Source organism: Ostrinia furnacalis, unplaced genomic scaffold (assembly GCF_004193835.3).
Source record: "Ostrinia furnacalis isolate ACB-3 unplaced genomic scaffold, ASM419383v2 OfSCF7331, whole genome shotgun sequence".
Taxonomy (NCBI): Eukaryota; Metazoa; Arthropoda; class Insecta; order Lepidoptera; family Crambidae; genus Ostrinia; species Ostrinia furnacalis.
Genome location: NW_021137570.1, coordinates 146,292 through 165,961, shown reverse-complemented (window position 1 = coordinate 165,961; position 19,670 = coordinate 146,292). Strand labels below are relative to the sequence as shown.

Genomic DNA, 19,670 nt, shown 5'->3' with positions numbered 1-19,670 from the left:
GTACCAAAAGGCACGGGGAGAAGCGACAAAAAGGCGGGGAGATAAATAAAAAAAACGAAACGCGGTGTCTGAGAGACGGGCAGGTCACCAGTTAAAGGTTAAATAGGGTCACTGTTAAACCACCCATTGAAAGTTTAACGCTTTATTCCAGAACGTTTTTGTTTTGTTTTCATAAACAATGGGTGAAATGTATGCTCTTTTGTCGACGGTCAGTTATATTTTGTTCTAAAACAAAGGACGATGGCCCAGTGGGCGTATAGGCAGTATAGAAGAATACGTAGCGCGAAAAAAATGCTTATTCGACATGATCGGTTACGTAAAGGTATGATAAGCCAATATCGCATAAATAAATACATGTCATGTTCCTATGTGATTTTTACTGTTTCAGCCAAATGACGTCCACTACAGGACAAAGGCCTCCCCCAAGGCTTTACAATGAACGGTCCTGCGCTGCCCGCATCCAGGCTCTTCCCGCGACCTTTACTAGATCGTCGGTCCACCTAGTAGGAGGCCTGCCCACGCTATGTCTTCCAGCCCGTGGTCGCCACTCGAGAACCTTTCTGCCCCTTTACTATTTTACTGCATGTAAAAACAATTGATTCTTGTTTCTTATACTGTAACTTACACACTACAAGGCTGTAATTTAAAGTTAAGGCCGGGTAACNTCGGCTGGCTTTTGGCCGAAAACGAAAATATGGCCGAATGTCCATTTTTTGGCCGAAAATGGCCGAAAACGAAAACGAAAACGAATATTCGGTCGGTCACTATTTTTATTAGTTGTCCCACACTCCCATACCATGTTCCAGGTATGTCATTGACAGGAGGGCGCTACTATCTGAATGGGTTATTCATTAGTCCCAACTTTATGCCACTTGACATTTCAGAATCGTTTGACTTTAGGTAGGTACCTAAGCGATTTGATATTCGGAGTCTTTTAATGAAATCAAGTTCTGAAATAACTTGAGGTGTTGTACCCGATCAAGCTTTTCAATGTAGAACAGTTAAATAGTTTTATTATGAAATTCTTCTCTAAGTCTTAATTTGTCAGAATAGGTAAAGGCTCCATCAGAGCAAAATTTAGCTTTATAATAGTTTTTAATTTTTTTTCTTGATATATTTGACGCCTTGTAATCTCTCGTTAATAGGTCCACACAAATAAATAATTTTAGACTTCGACTTTAATAATTATGCTCTTACATAATTATAAATAAACAAGCTTTCCGCCCGCCGCTTCGCCCGCGTGGAATTTTTCGGTTTTAATATAACCTATTACACTCAGATGTGGCTTTCTATTGGTGAATTTTTTTTAAATCGGTTCAGCAGATCCCGAGATTACTCCTTACAATTTAACAAATACACAAACACACAAACTTTACCTCTTTATAAATTAGAAAAAGATAGGTAATTTGAAACCCTATTTTGTTTTGTTCTTTTTTTTTCAAATATTTCAAACTAATATTTACTATTTAGCATTTACTTACAGTAAATATTAGTTTGGATTGTGAAATATCCTATTCTACTAATCCTACTAATATTTATAGCCTGACCAGGAACATAAAAACCCTGGCATAGAGGCGCTTCAATTGCATTTGATAGTGCAACACTGAGTACAGTCGTACATGTGTTAAATTAATAGGCTAAATTTATGTACCAGGATTCAGGATTACGGGCTAATTTGATATTTTCATAAATGAACGAAAAATATTATTAAAGGTAACCTGGTTTAAATAAATTAAATGAAACCATCAATCGAGCTAGTACGATTTATTTTATTATTCCACAATAATCAAATTCAGAACTTGAATATTCAACTGCAATGTCTGCTCATGAACGCTTCAAACTCGGTACTTCTTTCCCAATCCCATAAAATTCAAAACTTAGAAAGTGACAAAAAACTTTAAAACAGGTAGTTGAAACAGACTACAGCTAATTTTCATAGTGGACTGTACTATACGATAAACATGTCAGTCAATTTGACAACCTTTGTCGGAAACATTATTCAATGAAAATATTGTCCGAACCATTAGTATTTCTCTTCGACAAATACATTAACACATCGAGAACCACTTTTCTTTCACGACTATAAAAATATTTTAGCAATTTAATTCACAAAATCAATTGCACACATTTAAAATAAAGTTTGTTTACACTTTGACAACAATAGACTGACATGCAAGGTGACATGTCAATGAAGTTTTCAGTTACTGTTGCCATTAAAAGAAATTAGTACCTTTAGTTTTCCGCAACATGGCGAGGGTTTTTATGTTCCTGGTCAGGCTATAAAGGCGAAAGTTTGGATGTCTAGATGTCATGATGTCTGGATGTTTGTTACTCTTTCACGCAAAAACTACTGAACGGATTTTGTTGAAACTTTACAGTATTATTGTTTATAACCCAAATTAACATATAGGCTAACTTATGACGATATGTGACAAATAAATTTCAATAAATAAATAAGACGTGTCTAAAAAGCGCTATCTACCTATCGTCATTGGTTAAAATCTACAGCGCTGGACAAACTACTGTATGACGTGTGTAAATATTCATTCGGGGGAAACCGTGAAACGCCATCTATCAACATGATATCTAACGGGGGTAAAACGAGGTCCACGCGGACGAAGTCGCGGGCGGCCGCTAGTTTATAATAGGTAGCTTTCCCTCTGCAACCTTATTGGTATTCCATGTATGTGTCTTTTAACTGATTTCTGTTAAACATTTCATGTAAAATTTGTCCAGTTATAACTCCATTTACAACTGCATCAGTAAACAAGGGTTCATGTTCTCCAGCCCAGATGCCGAGTAAACAGAATCGTCTTTCAGTGATGTGCAGCTGCCCCTGTATTTGACCCACTGACCTAATTTTTTATTATTTATTTGTATCAGTGTGCTCTTCTAAAGAGTGTAAGACGATTGTATGTAGGTAGCTATTAAAATGTAATTTTAACTTATTGGTTTTGTCTCATATTTGAGGAATGTACTATGAGTAGAGTAGAGTAGAGTCTTCGTTTAAAAGGATGCAAACGATTTAAATTTCATTAGGTAGACAAAATTGATATTTATTCTTAATTATAAAAAATTTTAGCTTTCTCCAGTAACACTGATATTATTATACTGTGACTCATCAAAGTCATCATTGTCAAAAATATTGACAAATTGCGAACTGTCACGGCCAAAAAAGTGACACGCGTCCGTCCTCCGTAAGCGCCACCGCGCGATTTTTTCCACATTTTTTAACATAGTAACTAAATAAGACGCAATATAAAAATTTCATCCGTTAAAAGCCCTCAAGTTATTTCTGAACTTTAGTTTAGTAAAAGATTTAGAATCTCAAATCGCTTATTTTAAAAATAAAACCATAAATAGAAAACGAATAGAGGTAACTTTGGGAATTTATTCTATCGAGTCAACTTCATCAAATCGTGTTTCCATCCGTTAATAGCCCTAGAAAATATCCTCAACTATGCCCAATAAAAATCTTAGGCTTTAATTTTACTGTTTAGTGCCTCAAAAATGAAAAATGAAAACCTCATTTTCGCCATTTTCTCTGCTACCCGGCCTTAAGGATTGCGGGAAGGCGCTGGATGCAGACAGCTACCAACCTTCCAGTCTGGAAATCATTGGGGAAGGCTTGTGTCCAGCAATGGGTGTTCTATGACTGAAATGATGATGGTAATGAGACATCTATTGCGTAAACTCCTGCGCAATATTCGGCTGTCCTATACAAGGCGCTCTGCGCCGCGCCGACAGCGCGCACGCCTGGTGCGAGATCGCCGTGGCTGAGTTGGAGCCGGTAAGGAGCGTTTTAGGAGCATGAAGGCATCTTCCAATGCAGACAGTGAACAGTTCCGGAGATATTACACTTCCCTGCCTAACGCTTTGCGGCAGAGGAATCGCCGCACGCCTGGTGCGAGGTCGCCGTGGCCGAGCTGGAGCCGGTGAGGAACGAATACTAAGACATTCCCAAGAGTTCCAGGTGCTTGAAAACATCTTTCAATGCAGCGGCCCCTACCGTAAGCCTCGCGGTAGAGGGATCGCCTGCTCATGTACTAGGACTGCGCCGGCAGCGCGCAAGCCTGGTGCGAGATCGCCGTGACTGAGCTGGAGCCGGTGAGGAACGAATATTTAGAGTTAGACCATTGCAGGAGCTTGAAGGCATCTTCCAGTGCAGCAGTGAACTTACAGAGATCCCTGTCTTACATCTTACTGCAGAGGAATGCTTATGTAATCGGACTGACATGGTGGTGACATTATAGCGTAACCATTTAAAGATTGCGGGAAGGCGCTGGATGCAGGGCGCTACCTCCAGCTGTCTCCAGCTGTGGGCGTCTTGTGGCTGAAATAATGATGTTGATGATAAGACATCTATTACAGACACTCGTACCATTAAACGCATCGTGAGACGTCTACTTACAAGGTAACCGGACAGATGATGACTTTATAAAGGTTTTGGAAAGGCGCTAGACGCAGGCTGCTAACAACTAACTAATCTGGAAATCATCGGGAAAGGAGGAGGCCTATGTTCATTGTTATGACGTGATTTGATCATGTCTAGGTGACTTCTTCTTATCTCTCTTCCACAGGGCCAGCACCTAGACCAAGTGGAGAACTACCCAGCCGGTCTTCTCCGCGCCAACTACGTAGTGGACCTGATGGAGGCGCCGGGGCGGCTGCTGCCCCGCGGCGGGCACGAGGCGGCGCGCGTGTGCGGGCCCGCCTGCGCGCCGCCCTACACCGCGCACCAGCTGCCCGACGTCTGCCGCTGCGAGAACTGATACTACAATACAAAGAGAGAGAGAGAGAGACTATAGTCTGGTCCGGGAGCACGTAGAATTTTGTCCAATGACCCCAAGCTACCCATTCTTATCGCTCGCGCGTAATTATGTTGCTGTCGCGCTCGCACACTCACTGCGTGCGCCCGTCGCACAGTCGCGACAGTAATATAATTACGCTGCTGCCGTAGCCGCTGCGAGAACTAATAGAGAAAACAATCTGCCGAGGTTAGCCGTTGTGAGACTGAGAGACTACTTATAAAGTGTCCGACGAGTGCCCCTGAAAGATCTGAATTGTATTGAGTGTGACTTCCCCCTCCTCTACTCTGAGCAAACTGCTTGAAGTCTATCGCTGCGAAGCTGCCCTTACTTTCGCCCTCCTTAATAATATTACAAAAGATTGCTGTCACCCTACCATACACTGCTGCCAAGCTACTCAAGGTCTCCCGCTGTGAGAACTGATAGAAACAAGTCCCTGAGGTTAGCTAATAGCTATTATGAGACTCAGAACTGATTGTGTGTGACTAACCCACCTCATACCTGATAAGCTGCCCAGATTTCCGAGCTCCCTAATGTTACAATAAAGATTATTGACTCCCTATTTTACACCGCTGCCAAGCTGCCCGAGGTATGCCGCTGCGAGAACTGATAGACTACCAAAGTGCCCAATGAGTGTCCCTGTAAGATCCTATTGTAATGAGTGTGGCTAGCTCACTTCCTACTGCAGCGAAGCTGGCTGGATTTCCCCCCTCCCAAAACTTCACTAAAGATTGCTGTCACCCTGCCCGGTAGAGGCTACAAAGAGCCCAAGGTGTGTCGCTATAAGAACCTACTGTATTGAGTTTGGCTAGCTCACTTCCTACTGCTGGAAAGCTACCTGGACTTCCTCTTCTTCAAAAATTGCTGTTACCCTTGCCCTATACCGCTGTCAAGCTGCCCAATAGAGACTACAAACAGCCCGAAGACTGTAGCAACTGCCGAGCTTATTCTAGTGACTACAAACTGCTCTAATGCTGCTGCTGTGTAAACTGCTCAACTTGTGTGATTTCATCAAGCTGCCCGAGGTCTGCCACTGTCAAAGAGATCTGATAGAGACTACAGTGCCTGTGGTCTACTCCTGTAAAATCTGATAGTATTGTATGTGACTCACTCCATACCGCTGCAAAGCTACTAGGACTTCCTCCCTCCCTATCACTATACAAGATTACTGGCACCCTGCTCTACACCGCTGCTAAGCTGCTAGAAGTCTGACGCTGTGAAAACTGATAGAAACAAGTGCCTGAGGAGTGTTCCTGTCAGATCTAGTTGTACTGTGTCTTCCCTCTTATACTCTGAGCAAACCGCCCGAAGTATCTCGCTATGAGAACGACCAGCCGGTCTGCTCCGCGCCAACTACGTAGTGGAGCTGGTGGAGGCGCCGGGGCGGCTGCTGCCCCGCGGCGGGCACGAGGCGGCGCGCGTGTGCGGGCCCGCCTGCGCGCCGCCCTACACCGCGCACCAGCTGCCCGACGTCTGCCGCTGCGAGAACTGATACTACAATACAGAGAGAGAGAGAGAGAGAGAGAGAGAGAGACAGACAGACTAGTGACCAGAAACTACAAAGTGCCTGTGGTCTACTGCTGTAAGATCTGATAGTATTGTGCGTGACTGACTCACCCCATACGGCTGTGATCGAAGCTGCCCAGACTTCCCCCTAGCTAAACTACATTAAACATTGCTGTCACCCTGCCCGATAGACTACAAACAGCGCGAAGACTATAGCAAGTGCAGAGCTGATTTTAGTGTCTACAAACTGCCCCAATTCACAGCAGCATGTGTTAACTGATCAACTTGTGTGATTTCACCCTTCGACCACATACTGCCTAAGGAGTGTCCCTGTAAGATCTTATTGTAAAGCGTGTGGCTACCTCACTTCCTACTGAAGCGAAGCTGGCTGGATTTCCCCCTCCCTAAACTTCACAAAAGATTGTTGGCACCCTGCTCTACACCGCTGTCAAGCTGCCCGAGGTGAGATTACAAAGCGAGTTATTATATTGACTACAAACTGCCTCGATTCTGCTGCTGATGACTTGTTTGCGACTACACCTTCCGTACACTGCCAGTGGACTGCCCAGTCTGCCGCTGTAGATATTGACTCGTGTGTGACTGCCGCGCCCCCCTCCCCCTATACAGCCAGCAAACTGTCCAAAGACTACCATTATAAAAACTGATCGACTTGTGTGACTGCACCCCCCTCCGCTACAGACTAGCCTTTTGCTTTGCTGCCATTTTTGTCTGTAGTACATTAGTACAGTCTTTATCATGCGCGCGGACTTTCATTCTTGCAATAAAATGTTTTTTTTTGTGTATTCTTTACTAGAGACATGAATGATCTCCATGCAAACTTCCAACTTCTTCAACTTCCCTACTTAGGTAACCCCTTGCAATTATTATTAATTTGTTGCCTTCGTGCTTTTAGTAAGTAGAACAACTCAGCCCTTCGTGAATAATCACCACGAAAAGTTGAGTTTTTGGGAGGGTATATTTTTAATTTATTATTTTATTGTGATATAATGCTAGTGATTACATTCTGTGATATTATGTATATTTTATGGAATAAAGAAATAAAATTACTCTTCTGTGTAAAAAATAATTTTATTTAGATAAACTTAAGGCAGTTTTCGTTCCGTTCGTCACAATACTTTTCACAATAAATAGTTATTTTCCATATAAATCTTACATCAAGGCACGTTTCACGAATACACACAAATTGCACTGAAAATGGACGGACAGACAATCACAAACATTCAAGTAAACTTATAGATACTTAACTAAGACGGAGATAATATTCACATGTTTAGGAATTGCATTCAAAGTTTATCTTACGTATTTAACATGCAAAAAATAAAAGCTGCCTTCATTATGTATATTCATGCATTTAAAACATGCATAAATCCAGTCTTGACTGTGCTTCTTAAAAATATTTTATTAATAACACTGGACGGCACATCAAGCGTTACAGGTGCATTACAACTGTTGCTCTTATTTTGTAAGAAATAAGGGCGATTTTAGGACAACATAATAATATTACAACTGTTGTGCTGTCGTGTGTCCATGCAAATATTCTCCTATAAACTGTACACGATTTATTTATGACTAATATCTAAATATTACACAATGTCGATACCTTAGAGGTAACTTGTTCAAAGCAATAACGCTATAAAAGTAACAAAATACACTTCTTATAAAATCCCGTACTTAGTACGGGACTATACGTTTTTTGTAACATATTTTAGTATCAATGAAAAACAAAAGTATAATTATTTCTCCACAAACGCGTAAACGTTTTTTCATTCCATTGAGATCTAACAACTAATATTTAAAATTAGTTGGAATGAACATAGTGATACTTGTAAAGATAAGTTTTAATATTATTATTTATATTTATTTAAAAAAGGAATGTAAATTAGGGTAAGTAAGGTAAATAGAAACAAAAAATAAGTAGTGTAGAATAGAATTATAAATGTCTAAATTAAAATCAGTCTAAAATGTAAAAATGTTAATGGCCACCTGTAAAATAGCTGTCACAATACCTATAAATATAAAAAGATGCCATAAATTGAAGAATTCATATTTTATAAATTAAAAAATAATAAAGTTTAAAAGCTATAAAAGTAATTGCCATATTATTTTATACTTAATACTAAGCGGTGGTGGATTTAATAACTGAATAGTGTCAAAGTATTATATTTAATACATTTTGTTGTCATTATATTGTAGTCACTGATTGCTCACACCCAAAGTAAATTCCAAAAAAATCTATCTGAAGTTGATTAACAAAACGGGAAATCGTTTCTTCTCGTGAAGATAACTTGTTTAGTGATGTGTTTATAAAATTAGTGATGTGATGACATTATCAAAACCGATTCATAAAGGAAGATTCCGTGTTCCATGCATTGTTTATGATGCCCGAAAAAAGTTTATTTTTATTACACGCACTGGTTACTCACAACTTCTAGTTTTTATTGGCCAACCTGCATTGGTTGGCCAATAAAAACTAGAACCTACCCGAGCCGTGATACATTTTTTTATCCAGCCAGGCTATGATGCGCACCATGATAAATCTTATCGACGATTTTAGACGACAAAGGCTAATGCAAAATCAATTAATAGTTCTTGCAACTCTCGAAGGCGAGTGAGCTTTACTTGTGTGTGTACGTGTACATGCACATAACTTTAATGTGTAAGGCTTTTTTTAGTGTCACGCGGACCGCTCCGCACGGCCAATCTGTATGAACTTCTAGGGAGCGTTTTAGAGTAATGCGGTCCGGAGGAACCGCTCGCTCCCTAGCAGTTCATACAGATCGGCCGTGCGGAGCGGTCCGCGTGACACTAAAACCAGCCTTACCCCTTTCGCACCTGAGATTTTCGTTCCTTTGTTTTGCAATGAAAACTATATTATTATTTTGGCAAAGAAGTGGTAATATTAATGTAAAAAATAGTAAAAAAATCCAGCGAGCGGAGCGATCCGCACTGACAGTCCGCGTGACACTAAAACCAGCCTTATGTCTATCAAAACTTGAAAAAACGAACAGTAGCAGGCCACCACACATGTAAAGCTCACACGCCTTCGTGATTTGCAACAACTGTAAATGCCGTTTTAAAGTTTAGCGTGGCGCGCATCCTAGGCCTGTTGAAATACTTATCTAATGAGGGCTATTGTTTTAGCGCTCACCAGTTAGCGCCACTGTAGAGTAAGGTCCTGTCACTTGCTAGTAGCGAAGACAGTGGCACCATCTGGTGAGTGCTAAAGTGGTAGGAGGACTATTGCATTTACACTCATCAAGATGGCGCCACTGTAGAGTAAGGTCCTGTCAATCGCCAGGGGTGCCAACTGTTAAGTATAAAAACGATAGCCCTCATTGTATACTCCGAAATGTTAGTAAGACCCATGCAGTATTCATACAGTGGTTTGCGGGACGCCTGCGACCATTTGCGTGCGGGATCGCGCCCTGGGCAGAGGCTCCGGCGCGCGGGACACCACGCTTTCCTTCAGCGACAGCGCCGAGCCCGTGGAGGCTTGGGAATCCGGCCGCGATTGCAGCGTTTGGGCCTGGCTCGCCTGAAATAATAACATGATTTGATTACCTTACTTACATAGACTTATAGCTGACAAAAAAAAAATGCTTTTCAAAACCGTTTCTGTTCTTTATTTTATTTTATTAAGGAAAACAAACAGTTGTACAATAAGAATTACAATTAAAACCTTATATAAACATTTAAGTAATTATACAACCAACACCGTTATCCACAAGAGGACTGTGGGTCTAGAATGCGCGCCGCGAAACGATGCAACCGCGCGATTTTATCGATTTAACGTGATAAGTCCATACATTTACCATCCAAAATAATTGTTCTGATCCATTTCAGGATTGAAGGGAGACGGAAAATTAAAACTTAACTTTCTATCATCATCATCATTTTAGCCATAGGATATCCACGGCTGAACATAGGCCTCCCGCAATGATTTCCACTTTGATCGGTTGGTAGCGGCCTGTGTCCAGCGCTTTCCTGCTACCATTATGATGTCGTAAACTTAACCAAGGCATACTACGGTGTCGATGATCATCTCGGTGTTCGTAGATTAGACAGGATAGAGTAGGAAAACTTATTGTTGCCGAAAGTTCGAACGAGAGTTTCTGTACCACTAGTTGGGTTAAATTGTAGATTCTGGCTAAACAAGCAAAATTGCAAAGGTGTTAATTTTACTCTCATATACCATCGATTGTCGCTGCAGTATCGATTTAATTACGAGCACACTTACCGCTCTGCTTATAGTTTGCGGAGTGGGCGGGCGCTTCACAGGCACATCCCGATACTCGTAGATGTTGTCTCGGGAACGCGAGTTGTTCTCGATTCCGACATTTTCACTCTCGGGCACCATAAATATGTCGTCGCTGTAGTATCGATCCGTTTCCCTGTGATACAAAGGCAGTAATTTAATGTTATGATTTCGTACTTTATTTGTTTTGTTGCTATTTGCCAATATGCGATTCAAGAAGTCTAAAATATACTAGGCAACAATGAGATGCTATAGTCTATCCAATATAGCTTGATTAGAATGACGGCTGTCAAACGAATGTGACTAGTGATGGGTATGTTTCGTACGGTTCACATAGATGTATCGATAAGTGTTTCGAAAAAATGATATAAAAAAATGCACCCAATTTTTCTTCATATCTTTATTCATAAAAATTACAATTATGATTTAAATTTAAAGACAGTAAAATTTAAAATTCATGTCAAGGGTGTACAACCTAAGTCGTAGTCATTATCATCAGTGTTCTTCAGTGTTTTTTTCCTCTCGCTAGAGGGCGGTGGGCATCTCTTCTAGAGCAACGGTGCTATGAATACCCATAAAATTACCGGTGATTGATTTCCGATGTTTGATTATCTAAGAATGAAATGTTTTTTGGTTTTTAATAGTGAACATTTAGAAAAACGTACAACTTGACTTAAATATGTTGAAAAATGAGTTAGAAAAAATATTTGTTAAATATGTTAAAAAAACAGTTTAAATTTAATATGAAATTTGTCGATATGTCCCAACACTAACATTTTTGTAACTCGAGATAACCTTGTAGAGACGTCGTTAATACTCTAGCTTCATTTTCATAATTTCGAATTACTACTTATTGGTGTAATTTAACGCTGCATTTACACGAAATTATCATTTTTATTGGAAGCACTGTCGTTGAAAATATTGTTTGTAGGTCAGACGTGAATTATTTCTTGTACGCCAATATTTAGCTCTCATTGATCGCTACTACAAAGTTATGTCGTTACTTTTGATGGCAGCTGTCATTCTAATCAAGCTATATTGGATAGACTATAACTAGTGGATTCGCAGCTTTAAGCCGGTTTTCCAAAACGCTTTTTTCTCCAGTCCGGCTCAGTGGAAACGGACCTTAGTCATAGACTGATATTATGGAGATTATTTAAGATAAAATAAAACTATTTCACTAACTACTGACTGATAATAGCGACTTAAAATCACGTTAACATAAACATATATTCACGAGTAGGGTTTGCTCTCGAGAAATCCCGGTACTCATTTTTCCCGGGAATTCCCGATAATCTAATCCTTTATCTAGTTCCGGTACTGACGATGCAATTCCCGAGACTTTCGGTACTTTCGGGACTTCAATAATTTATTTTTGAATAATAAAAATTCAAAAATTTTTTGACTACATGCCATCATCTTTTTACGTACACATTATCAACAAATGAAATAATATTAATAATGTCCCTAATTCATTTATCTGATTGTACTAAGTACCTACTACTTATTATTTCTTATAAAAGCGTGTTTTTTTTATAAACCTAATTTAGTTAATTTATGTTTTGTCCCTAACTCTTGTCGCTGCCAGTATTTGACATTGATAGAAAGTGAGAAAACATAATAATATTTTAACTAAAATAGGTTGATTAAACGATTGTTGCTTTTTATGAATATGGCGGTTATGATTTTTAAATGGGCATTTATAACTAGTTTTGTCGTGTTGTGTAACTGTTTTGACTGATTTATTATTAAGGTAACAGACCAATTGAACTGAACAGAAAAAGTTTAATATTTTTGTTAACCTATTGACATTTTTATTAAAATTACGTAGAAATTAATTAATTTGTTTTAATAACCATTCACGTGGGTACCGAAATTCCCGAATTTCCCGGTTTTCCCGGTACTGGCTTAGACCTGGTACCGGTAATTCAGTAACACTCCTTAGTACCGGGACTTGCAAGCCCTATTCACGAGCACAAAATCTACAATGAAGCAACTACACTACAGTTTTCACCCACGTATGCAAAGAAAGCGATAATATACGGCATATACAATACATAAACGACACAAAAGCTGTAATGTAATATTCATGAGGGTTTTCGCGAATTAAAGATCCGCTAGATGGCGGGACGTGGATGTGGGGTCGGACTGCTGCGTGATTGGTGGATTTTGACATATCTGTCAATGGCATGTCAAAAATAACCAATCATGCAGCATTTGGACCTCGCGTCTACGTATTGCCATCTGGCGGATTTTTCATTCGCGAAAACCCTCATTGGTGGTTAATGCAAGCGGAAGTGTTAATATTTGTTAATGTCACCTACGCAGCTGGAACCATTTTCCATTTCGGAGGCGCAGCCCTGTTAAAGATACGAGTTAATGTAGAATACCACATGTTAGTAAAATAATACAGTTAGTTGAAAAGTGAACCTTAATGACTTGTCATAAGAACACAAGTGAGAAATTAAGTATTCACTGGCATGTGAGTGACGTGATGTAAGACGGTTTAGTATTTCAGAAATGAAGACATATTATGCAGTTAGGGTTTGCGCGTACGGGTGACTTTTGTCGCCGTAACTGTTTCGTCACTCATACCAAGTCCGTGGAGAAGAAACTTTTTGGTCACCTCCATAGATGTTTCACCAGTGCGCGCGAGGGTTAGTCAAAACTATTTAATTATTATTTCTCAAAAATGACAAATCAATAGAGAGAGACCATGTACCTACCTTTTGGCGTTTCTCCACAGCATACAGCAAACGACTAGAAGTACGATGAGGATGAGGCAGAAACTCGACACCGACCAGAATGCTATCTGCAGCGGTTGCTTTGGCTCCCACCAGAACTGTTGGCAAACAATCCACAGTTTAGATATTGTTTTTTAAATATTATCTTTGGACAATTTTACACAGCGCCATCTAGCGTCAAAGTTCTCGTGTTGTTCAACAAATTGGACAGAATTATTAGACAAACGCGGTAACGCACCGCGAAATTATTAAGCAGTCGGTGTAATAGTATAATAGTGGCCTAAGTAGTCGCGTAGGACACACGGCGCCTGAATTATTGATCGTATTAATGTAGGCGCACACTAAGCGACAGGCGACAGCTCGGCGACTAGACGCCTATTCTAGACAATTTCATTGTTAGCTTGTCGTCGCGACTCTGACGCGAAGTGTGCGAATCTTTGAACAGAATGTATGAAATTGTTAGCCGCAGCAGGCCTGTTCATCTCCGCGAGTTTACATCGAAAACAAAACACGCACGATGGCCCACCTACAGGATACTATTCGACAAGGCCTCACATACGAGCGAACATTGACTCACGCACGCGTATTCTTGTGTATGATGGTAGAAAATAAAGAAAATGGTGTACTAAATACTGTGCAGTATTTAACTGCCTAAATAATAATAAAAACACAGAATGTACTTTTTTAAGTTGCCTCAAGACACTGAGAGGTAAAGGAGTAGTTAATATTATTCATGATAATTCATGCTAAATCATGTATTTCCTCCGCCATTTTCCGCAGTTTGGCACCTCACGTCGCAATCATTTTACCGAATTAAGTCAGCCCTATAGCTTCGGCGCAGTGCCGATCACTGACGTTTGTCAACAAAATGGTGCTTGACTCTTGAGACAGGCTAAATTACACCATATTGTTAATGACATTGAGCATACATTTTTTTAAATACCTTCGCGAAGTAAAACTTCTGTACGTAGTACTTATTATTATTCTGTGGCCGCAGCCTGTGTCTTCGCGTCTAAGTCGCCAAGCGCGCAAGCGCGCCCAGTGTGCTCCTACACTTACGTTGCATGGCGTCGCGTTGCTTCATCTCACGTCCCGGCGTCGGTCACCTAGGACAACGGGCAATAGCTCTTACCTCAGTGATGGGCGGGTAGGTAGGCACCAGCCTGCCGATGACAGTGGGCAGGTACACGGTCCAGAAGGCGAGCTCGGTCTGGCGGTAGTTGAGCTGGATGCTGGAGTTGAAGGTGGTGTTGAGGTTGAGGTAGCGCAGCTGACCCGCCTTGGCCAGCTCGAAGTGCACGCCGAGGATGCGAGAACGGGTTGGGTTGCTGGAAGAAAAGATAAGTTAGATTCTTACTTTTAACATAATCTTAACTTTTTTTTTATAAAGATTATTAGTTACTTTATTTTTTACACAAATTACTAATACTCCCGTTGGCTCCTCGTACTAAGCTAAATATGCTTGTATCACGAGTGAGCTCACCACAATAGTCGAGCGGCGGCAGGGACCAAACCCGCGTTCCCCGGATCACGAGTCGGCCAGCCGACCCCTTCACCGTTCGGCTATCGTGGCTTCAACTAATACTAATTCGGAGTACGGATTTTTGCTAAATTAAAAACTTAATTGCTTTTACTTTACTTTAATTTAGTAACTATGCCTTGACACCTGCAGGGTTACTCTAAAAAACGTTATCCAAAGAGATGTGCGCGACGACAGATAGATCCGAAACTATGTAAACAGAGTTTCGCTAATGTCTTCGACGATATAGTGCGTTCTCAATCTAAAGTCCGGTCGAGCAGATAGAATTTCGTACAATGACCCCAAGCTACCCATCTTTATCGCTCGCCCGTAATTGTATTAGTGTCACACTCGCACACTCACTGCGGCCGCCCGTCGCACTGCTCGGCCACCGGACCTTATACGATTGCCTATACATGTTTTGTTGCAAAATAACGCCTGTTACAAACATAGGATGTCGTAACTTGTCGTGTCGTCGCCTTTAGACTAGGCGCAGACCACCGATTTTTAGTTGGCCGATAGTTGGGCCTGATTTTAATTTGTATGAAGAATCGGCCAAATCAAATCGGTGTAATGTGCGCACTTCCATACATGTCCATACTGATCAACTGCCCGACTAAACTATCGGCCGACGAAAAATCGATGGTCTGCGCCTAGGCTTACGTAACAATGACAATATTATGAATACGTCAAAACAAAAAAATAAACTCACCCGAATCTCGCAAAGTCCGAATACGCCTTCATAAAGAAGTGGCTCATGTTCCTATCATTGGGCGTCCACTGCTGGCGGTCTATTCTCATTTTCACCGGGAAAAACTCTTGGTCCATAAACGGGGCTCCGGTTAAGAAGGTATGCTCTGTATCGTGGGCATATTGACGCCATTCTGGCCAGCGATAGGCCTCCACTGTGGTGTTTAGGACATACATGTAGACTGGTACGTTTTGTTCGAGTAAAAGTTTGACCATTTTGTCGGTTGGCGCGCGGTAGAGAAAGTCGGATAGGAGCTGTAAAAGAAACGGAGTAATTTAGTATGTTATTATTATTGCAAAACTAATGAATAGGCCAGTAGAATTAAACACAAAAATTGATTAAATCGGAAATAATTCCTACAAAAGATTTTTTTGCTTTAATGGCTTCATTGGTTGCCCATTAAGACTCTCCTAAGTTTTCGACTTCGACGGAGTTGTGCTTAAGTGGTGGGGGCCCCCGAAAGGGGCGTTTTTTCGATTTTCCGGTTATACCGCGTAAAGGACTNAGGTACACGGTCCAGAAGGCGAGCTCGAAAGGCCGCGAAATTATCAAGTAGTCGGTGTATAATAGTAGCCTAAGTAGTCGCGTAGGACACAGATTGATCGCATTACGTCGCTTCGCTTCATCTCAAGTCCTATCACTCACCTAGGACAACGAATGTGAGCACTTACCTCAGTGATGGGCGGGTAAGTAGGCACCAGCCTGCCGATGACAGTGGGCAGGTACACGGTCCAGAAGGCGAGCTCGGTCTGGCGGTAGTTGAGCTGGATGCTGGAGTTGAAGGTGGTGTTGAGGTTGAGGTAGCGCAGCTGACCCGCCTTGGCCAGCTCGAAGTGAACGCCGAGAATTCGCGAGCGGGTTGGGTTGCTGGAATAAGGAACGTTAGATTCTTACTTTCAACATTATCCTAACTTCTTTTAACTAATACCAGGCCTGTTCATCTCCGCGAGTTTACATCGAAAACAAAACACGCACGATGGCCCACCTACAGGATACTATTCGACAAGGCCTCACATACGAGCGAACATTGACTCACGCAAGCGGTTTCTTGTGTACGATGGAAGAAAATAAAGAAAATGGTGTACTAAATACTGTGCAGTATTTAACTGCCTAAATAATAATAAAAACACAGAACAGAATGTACTTTTTTAAGTTGCCTCTAGACACTGAGAGGTAAATAAGTAGTTAATATTATTCATAAATCATGTATTTCCTCCGCCATTTTCCGCAGTTTGGCACCTCACGTCACATCATTTTACCGAAGTCAGCCCTATAGCTTCGGCGCAGTGCCGATCACTGACGTTTGTCAACAAAATGGTGCTTGACTCTTGAGACAGGCTAAATTACACCATATTGTTAATGACATTGAGCATACATTTTTTTAAATACCATCGCGAAGTAAAACTTCTGTACGTAGTACTTATTATTATTCTGTGCTAATACTTAATACTATCACCCCATTATTAATAAAAGTTACACCCTAGTTGAACTCTGGCTGAAGTTGTCATTTAGTATGGAAATGACATTTTAATCCAGAGTTCATTAATTGCTTTTACTTTAATTTAGTAACTATGCCTTGACACCTGCAGGGTTACTCTAAAAAACGTTATCCAAAGCGATGTGCGCGACGACAGATAGATCCGAAACTGTGTAAATAGAGTTTAGCAAATGTCTTTGACGATATAGTGCGTTCTCAATCTAAAGTCCGGTCGCCGAGCAGATAGAATTTCGTACAATGACCCCAAGCTACCCATTTTTGTATTGCTGTCGCGCTCGCACACTCACTGCGGCCGCCCGTCGCACTGCTCGGCGACCGGATTTTATACGATTGCCTATACATGTTTTGTTGCAAAATAACGCCTGTTACAAACAAAGGATTTCGCAATGTTTAACTTGTCATGTCGTCTTTACGTAACAATGACAATATTATGAATACGTCAAAATAAAAAAAAAACTCACCCGAATCTCGCGAAGTCCGAATACGCCTTCATAAAGAAGTGGCTCATGTTCCTATCATTGGGCGTCCACTGTTGCCTGTCGATTCTCATCTTCACCGGGAAGAACTCTTGGTCCATAAACGGGGCTCCAGTTAAGAAGGTATGCTCTGTATCGTGGGCATATTGACGCCATTCGGGCCAGCGATAGGCCTCCACTGTGGTGTTTAGGACATACATGTAGACTGGTACGTTTTGTTCGAGCAATAGTTTGACCATTTTGTCGGTTGGCGCGCGGTAGAGAAAGTCGGATAGGAGCTGTAAAGAAAAACAAATGTTAGTACTTTAGGAGATATGGTTTACTTTTTTTTACTGTTGTGTTAAATCTTTGTTGATGTCATCAAAAATTTTAAATATCAAATGGGATTAATGTTGAACGCATTAATATATACTCAACATCAAATAAACCGCACCTTTCGCGACGCGAGTTTTAAAGATTTTCTTCTGACACAATCATGTTACCCCAACAATACTGGTGTTATTTGAAAGCCCAATAAATAAACTTGAAGAAAAATACATTTATTTTTTTTATGAACACTTAACGGGTACCATAAATGTGACTTGAAAAAAGGCCTAACTTGGGGCTTACCTCTGGGAACAATTAGACCAGTTTTTGTGGTTATAAAACCAAATAATGATATTACGTGTCCTTTTTAACAGATGGATAGCGATTAATCCCAATTCAACAGTATTATAGCCATAAAATTTGGCTCAAGCGTAACTACCTATTTTTTGATGAAGTGACTCTGGATCCTTCTAAAAACACATTTTTGAGGTAAACACCTTTCCTTTAATGAAATGAAGTTTAGAACTAGGCTTTCAAATGGAACCAATGTTGGTAGGAAGTGGGGATGCATACGTTTGAGAAGTGCTTGTTGCGGGAGGTGCGATTTATTTGATGCCGAGTGTATAATTTGTCGTTTCGAAACAATTTTTTGTCGTGTATAGGTTTGGCAAGTGTTGACCGCGTTCGTCCAATCTTAAACAAGACACACGCACGCGACATCCGAAAAATGCAATTATAAAATTAACTGTCACTTAGAAAAATACTTAGAAGTAGAAGTACTATATTCAGCTTTGGGGCAAGCTGACACTGTGAAATTGTCCAAAGATTAATATTTATTTATTTAACATTTTAGGTGCATACATAACCATTTACCACAAAATTTTATTGAGGCAAGCTGAAAAGCTCAGCAAAAATTGTGACATGACACAAGTCGTCAAATCACGTAACTGGTTTTCAGCTCAATCTTGATGTTTCGCGCTGATATAGTGTGTGGACCGCGGATCTTCTGTCAGAAGGGCATTATAAATAACTAAACTACACACTTACGTGTATGTACTGGTCGCGTATAGCGCTGACGTTGTGCGGTTCAGGATGATACGTGTACATGTATCGGACTGCCTCGTACACGCCGCGAGGATTCAAAGTGTAGTTGTAGCGGAGTACTAACTCCGCCACCTTCTGATTGAACCAATTCTCGGTGATCTGGTACGACGGCGCGAGGGAATCGTTGTTGTCTGTGTAAAAAGCTCAGAGTTTAGTTTCAAGGTTTAGAACAGGGATTCCCAATTTTTTTTTGCCAAGGAACCCTAATTGATTATACTTTTCCTAGCGGAACCCCCGTACTACTCCGCCCTCACGCCCTGCAACTCCCTTGTGCGTAAACAAGTCGGTGCGAGCTAACAACGTCGGTCACGAAACGTGGGATATTTTTCACGGAACCCTTGCGGCCTTTCCACGGAACCCCAGGGTTCCGCGGACCACCATTCGGGAACCGCTGGTTTAGAAAATAAAAAATAAAAAAGTAAAAAAAGGTACATAAAAAGTATTTCTAAAAGATGTCACATGTACAATTTATTCTAGCGGTCTCTGCACTAAGCTAGAAAGCTTGTATCGCAGTGGCCAAATAGAAATGGTGGTAAGAGACAAAAAGGTCTATGACTCAGTGATTGCAGGAGACCCACAAACCCTGTCATTGTGCCATAAGCAACATATAAACGGGGAGTTCTGCCTCGTTCTTTTAGAATAATTAAATTGCCGTGACTTTGCCAGTTACCTTAAATCGATT

At 40.9% G+C, this 19,670-nt stretch overlaps 1 protein-coding gene across 9 annotated transcripts in view; it reads right to left on the bottom strand.

Annotated features, from left to right (window-relative positions):
- Positions 1 to 9,601: 9,601 nt before the first annotated feature.
- Positions 9,602 to 19,670, bottom strand: part of Gli (carboxyl ester lipase-like protein Gli) — a 29,301-nt gene continuing 19,232 nt past the window's right edge. For 2 of the 9 annotated variants that reach the window (XM_028319750.1, XM_028319747.1), the window contains exons 10-16: positions 18,932 to 19,119; positions 17,564 to 17,856; positions 14,467 to 14,662; positions 13,317 to 13,432; positions 12,915 to 12,950; positions 10,573 to 10,726; positions 9,602 to 9,870 (exon numbers count right to left, since the gene is read on the bottom strand). In XM_028319750.1, the coding sequence (XP_028175551.1) occupies positions 9,709 to 9,870; positions 10,573 to 10,726; positions 12,915 to 12,950; positions 13,317 to 13,432; positions 14,467 to 14,662; positions 17,564 to 17,856; positions 18,932 to 19,119 (1,145 nt within the window). In that variant the 3' untranslated portion in view covers positions 9,602 to 9,708. Of the gene's footprint in view, positions 9,871 to 10,572; positions 10,727 to 12,910; positions 12,951 to 13,316; positions 13,433 to 14,466; positions 14,663 to 15,565; positions 15,859 to 16,275; positions 16,472 to 17,563; positions 17,857 to 18,931; positions 19,120 to 19,670 lie in introns of those variants that run through there. The other 7 variants (XM_028319749.1, XM_028319755.1, XM_028319748.1 and 4 more) reach the window with 6 other exon arrangements.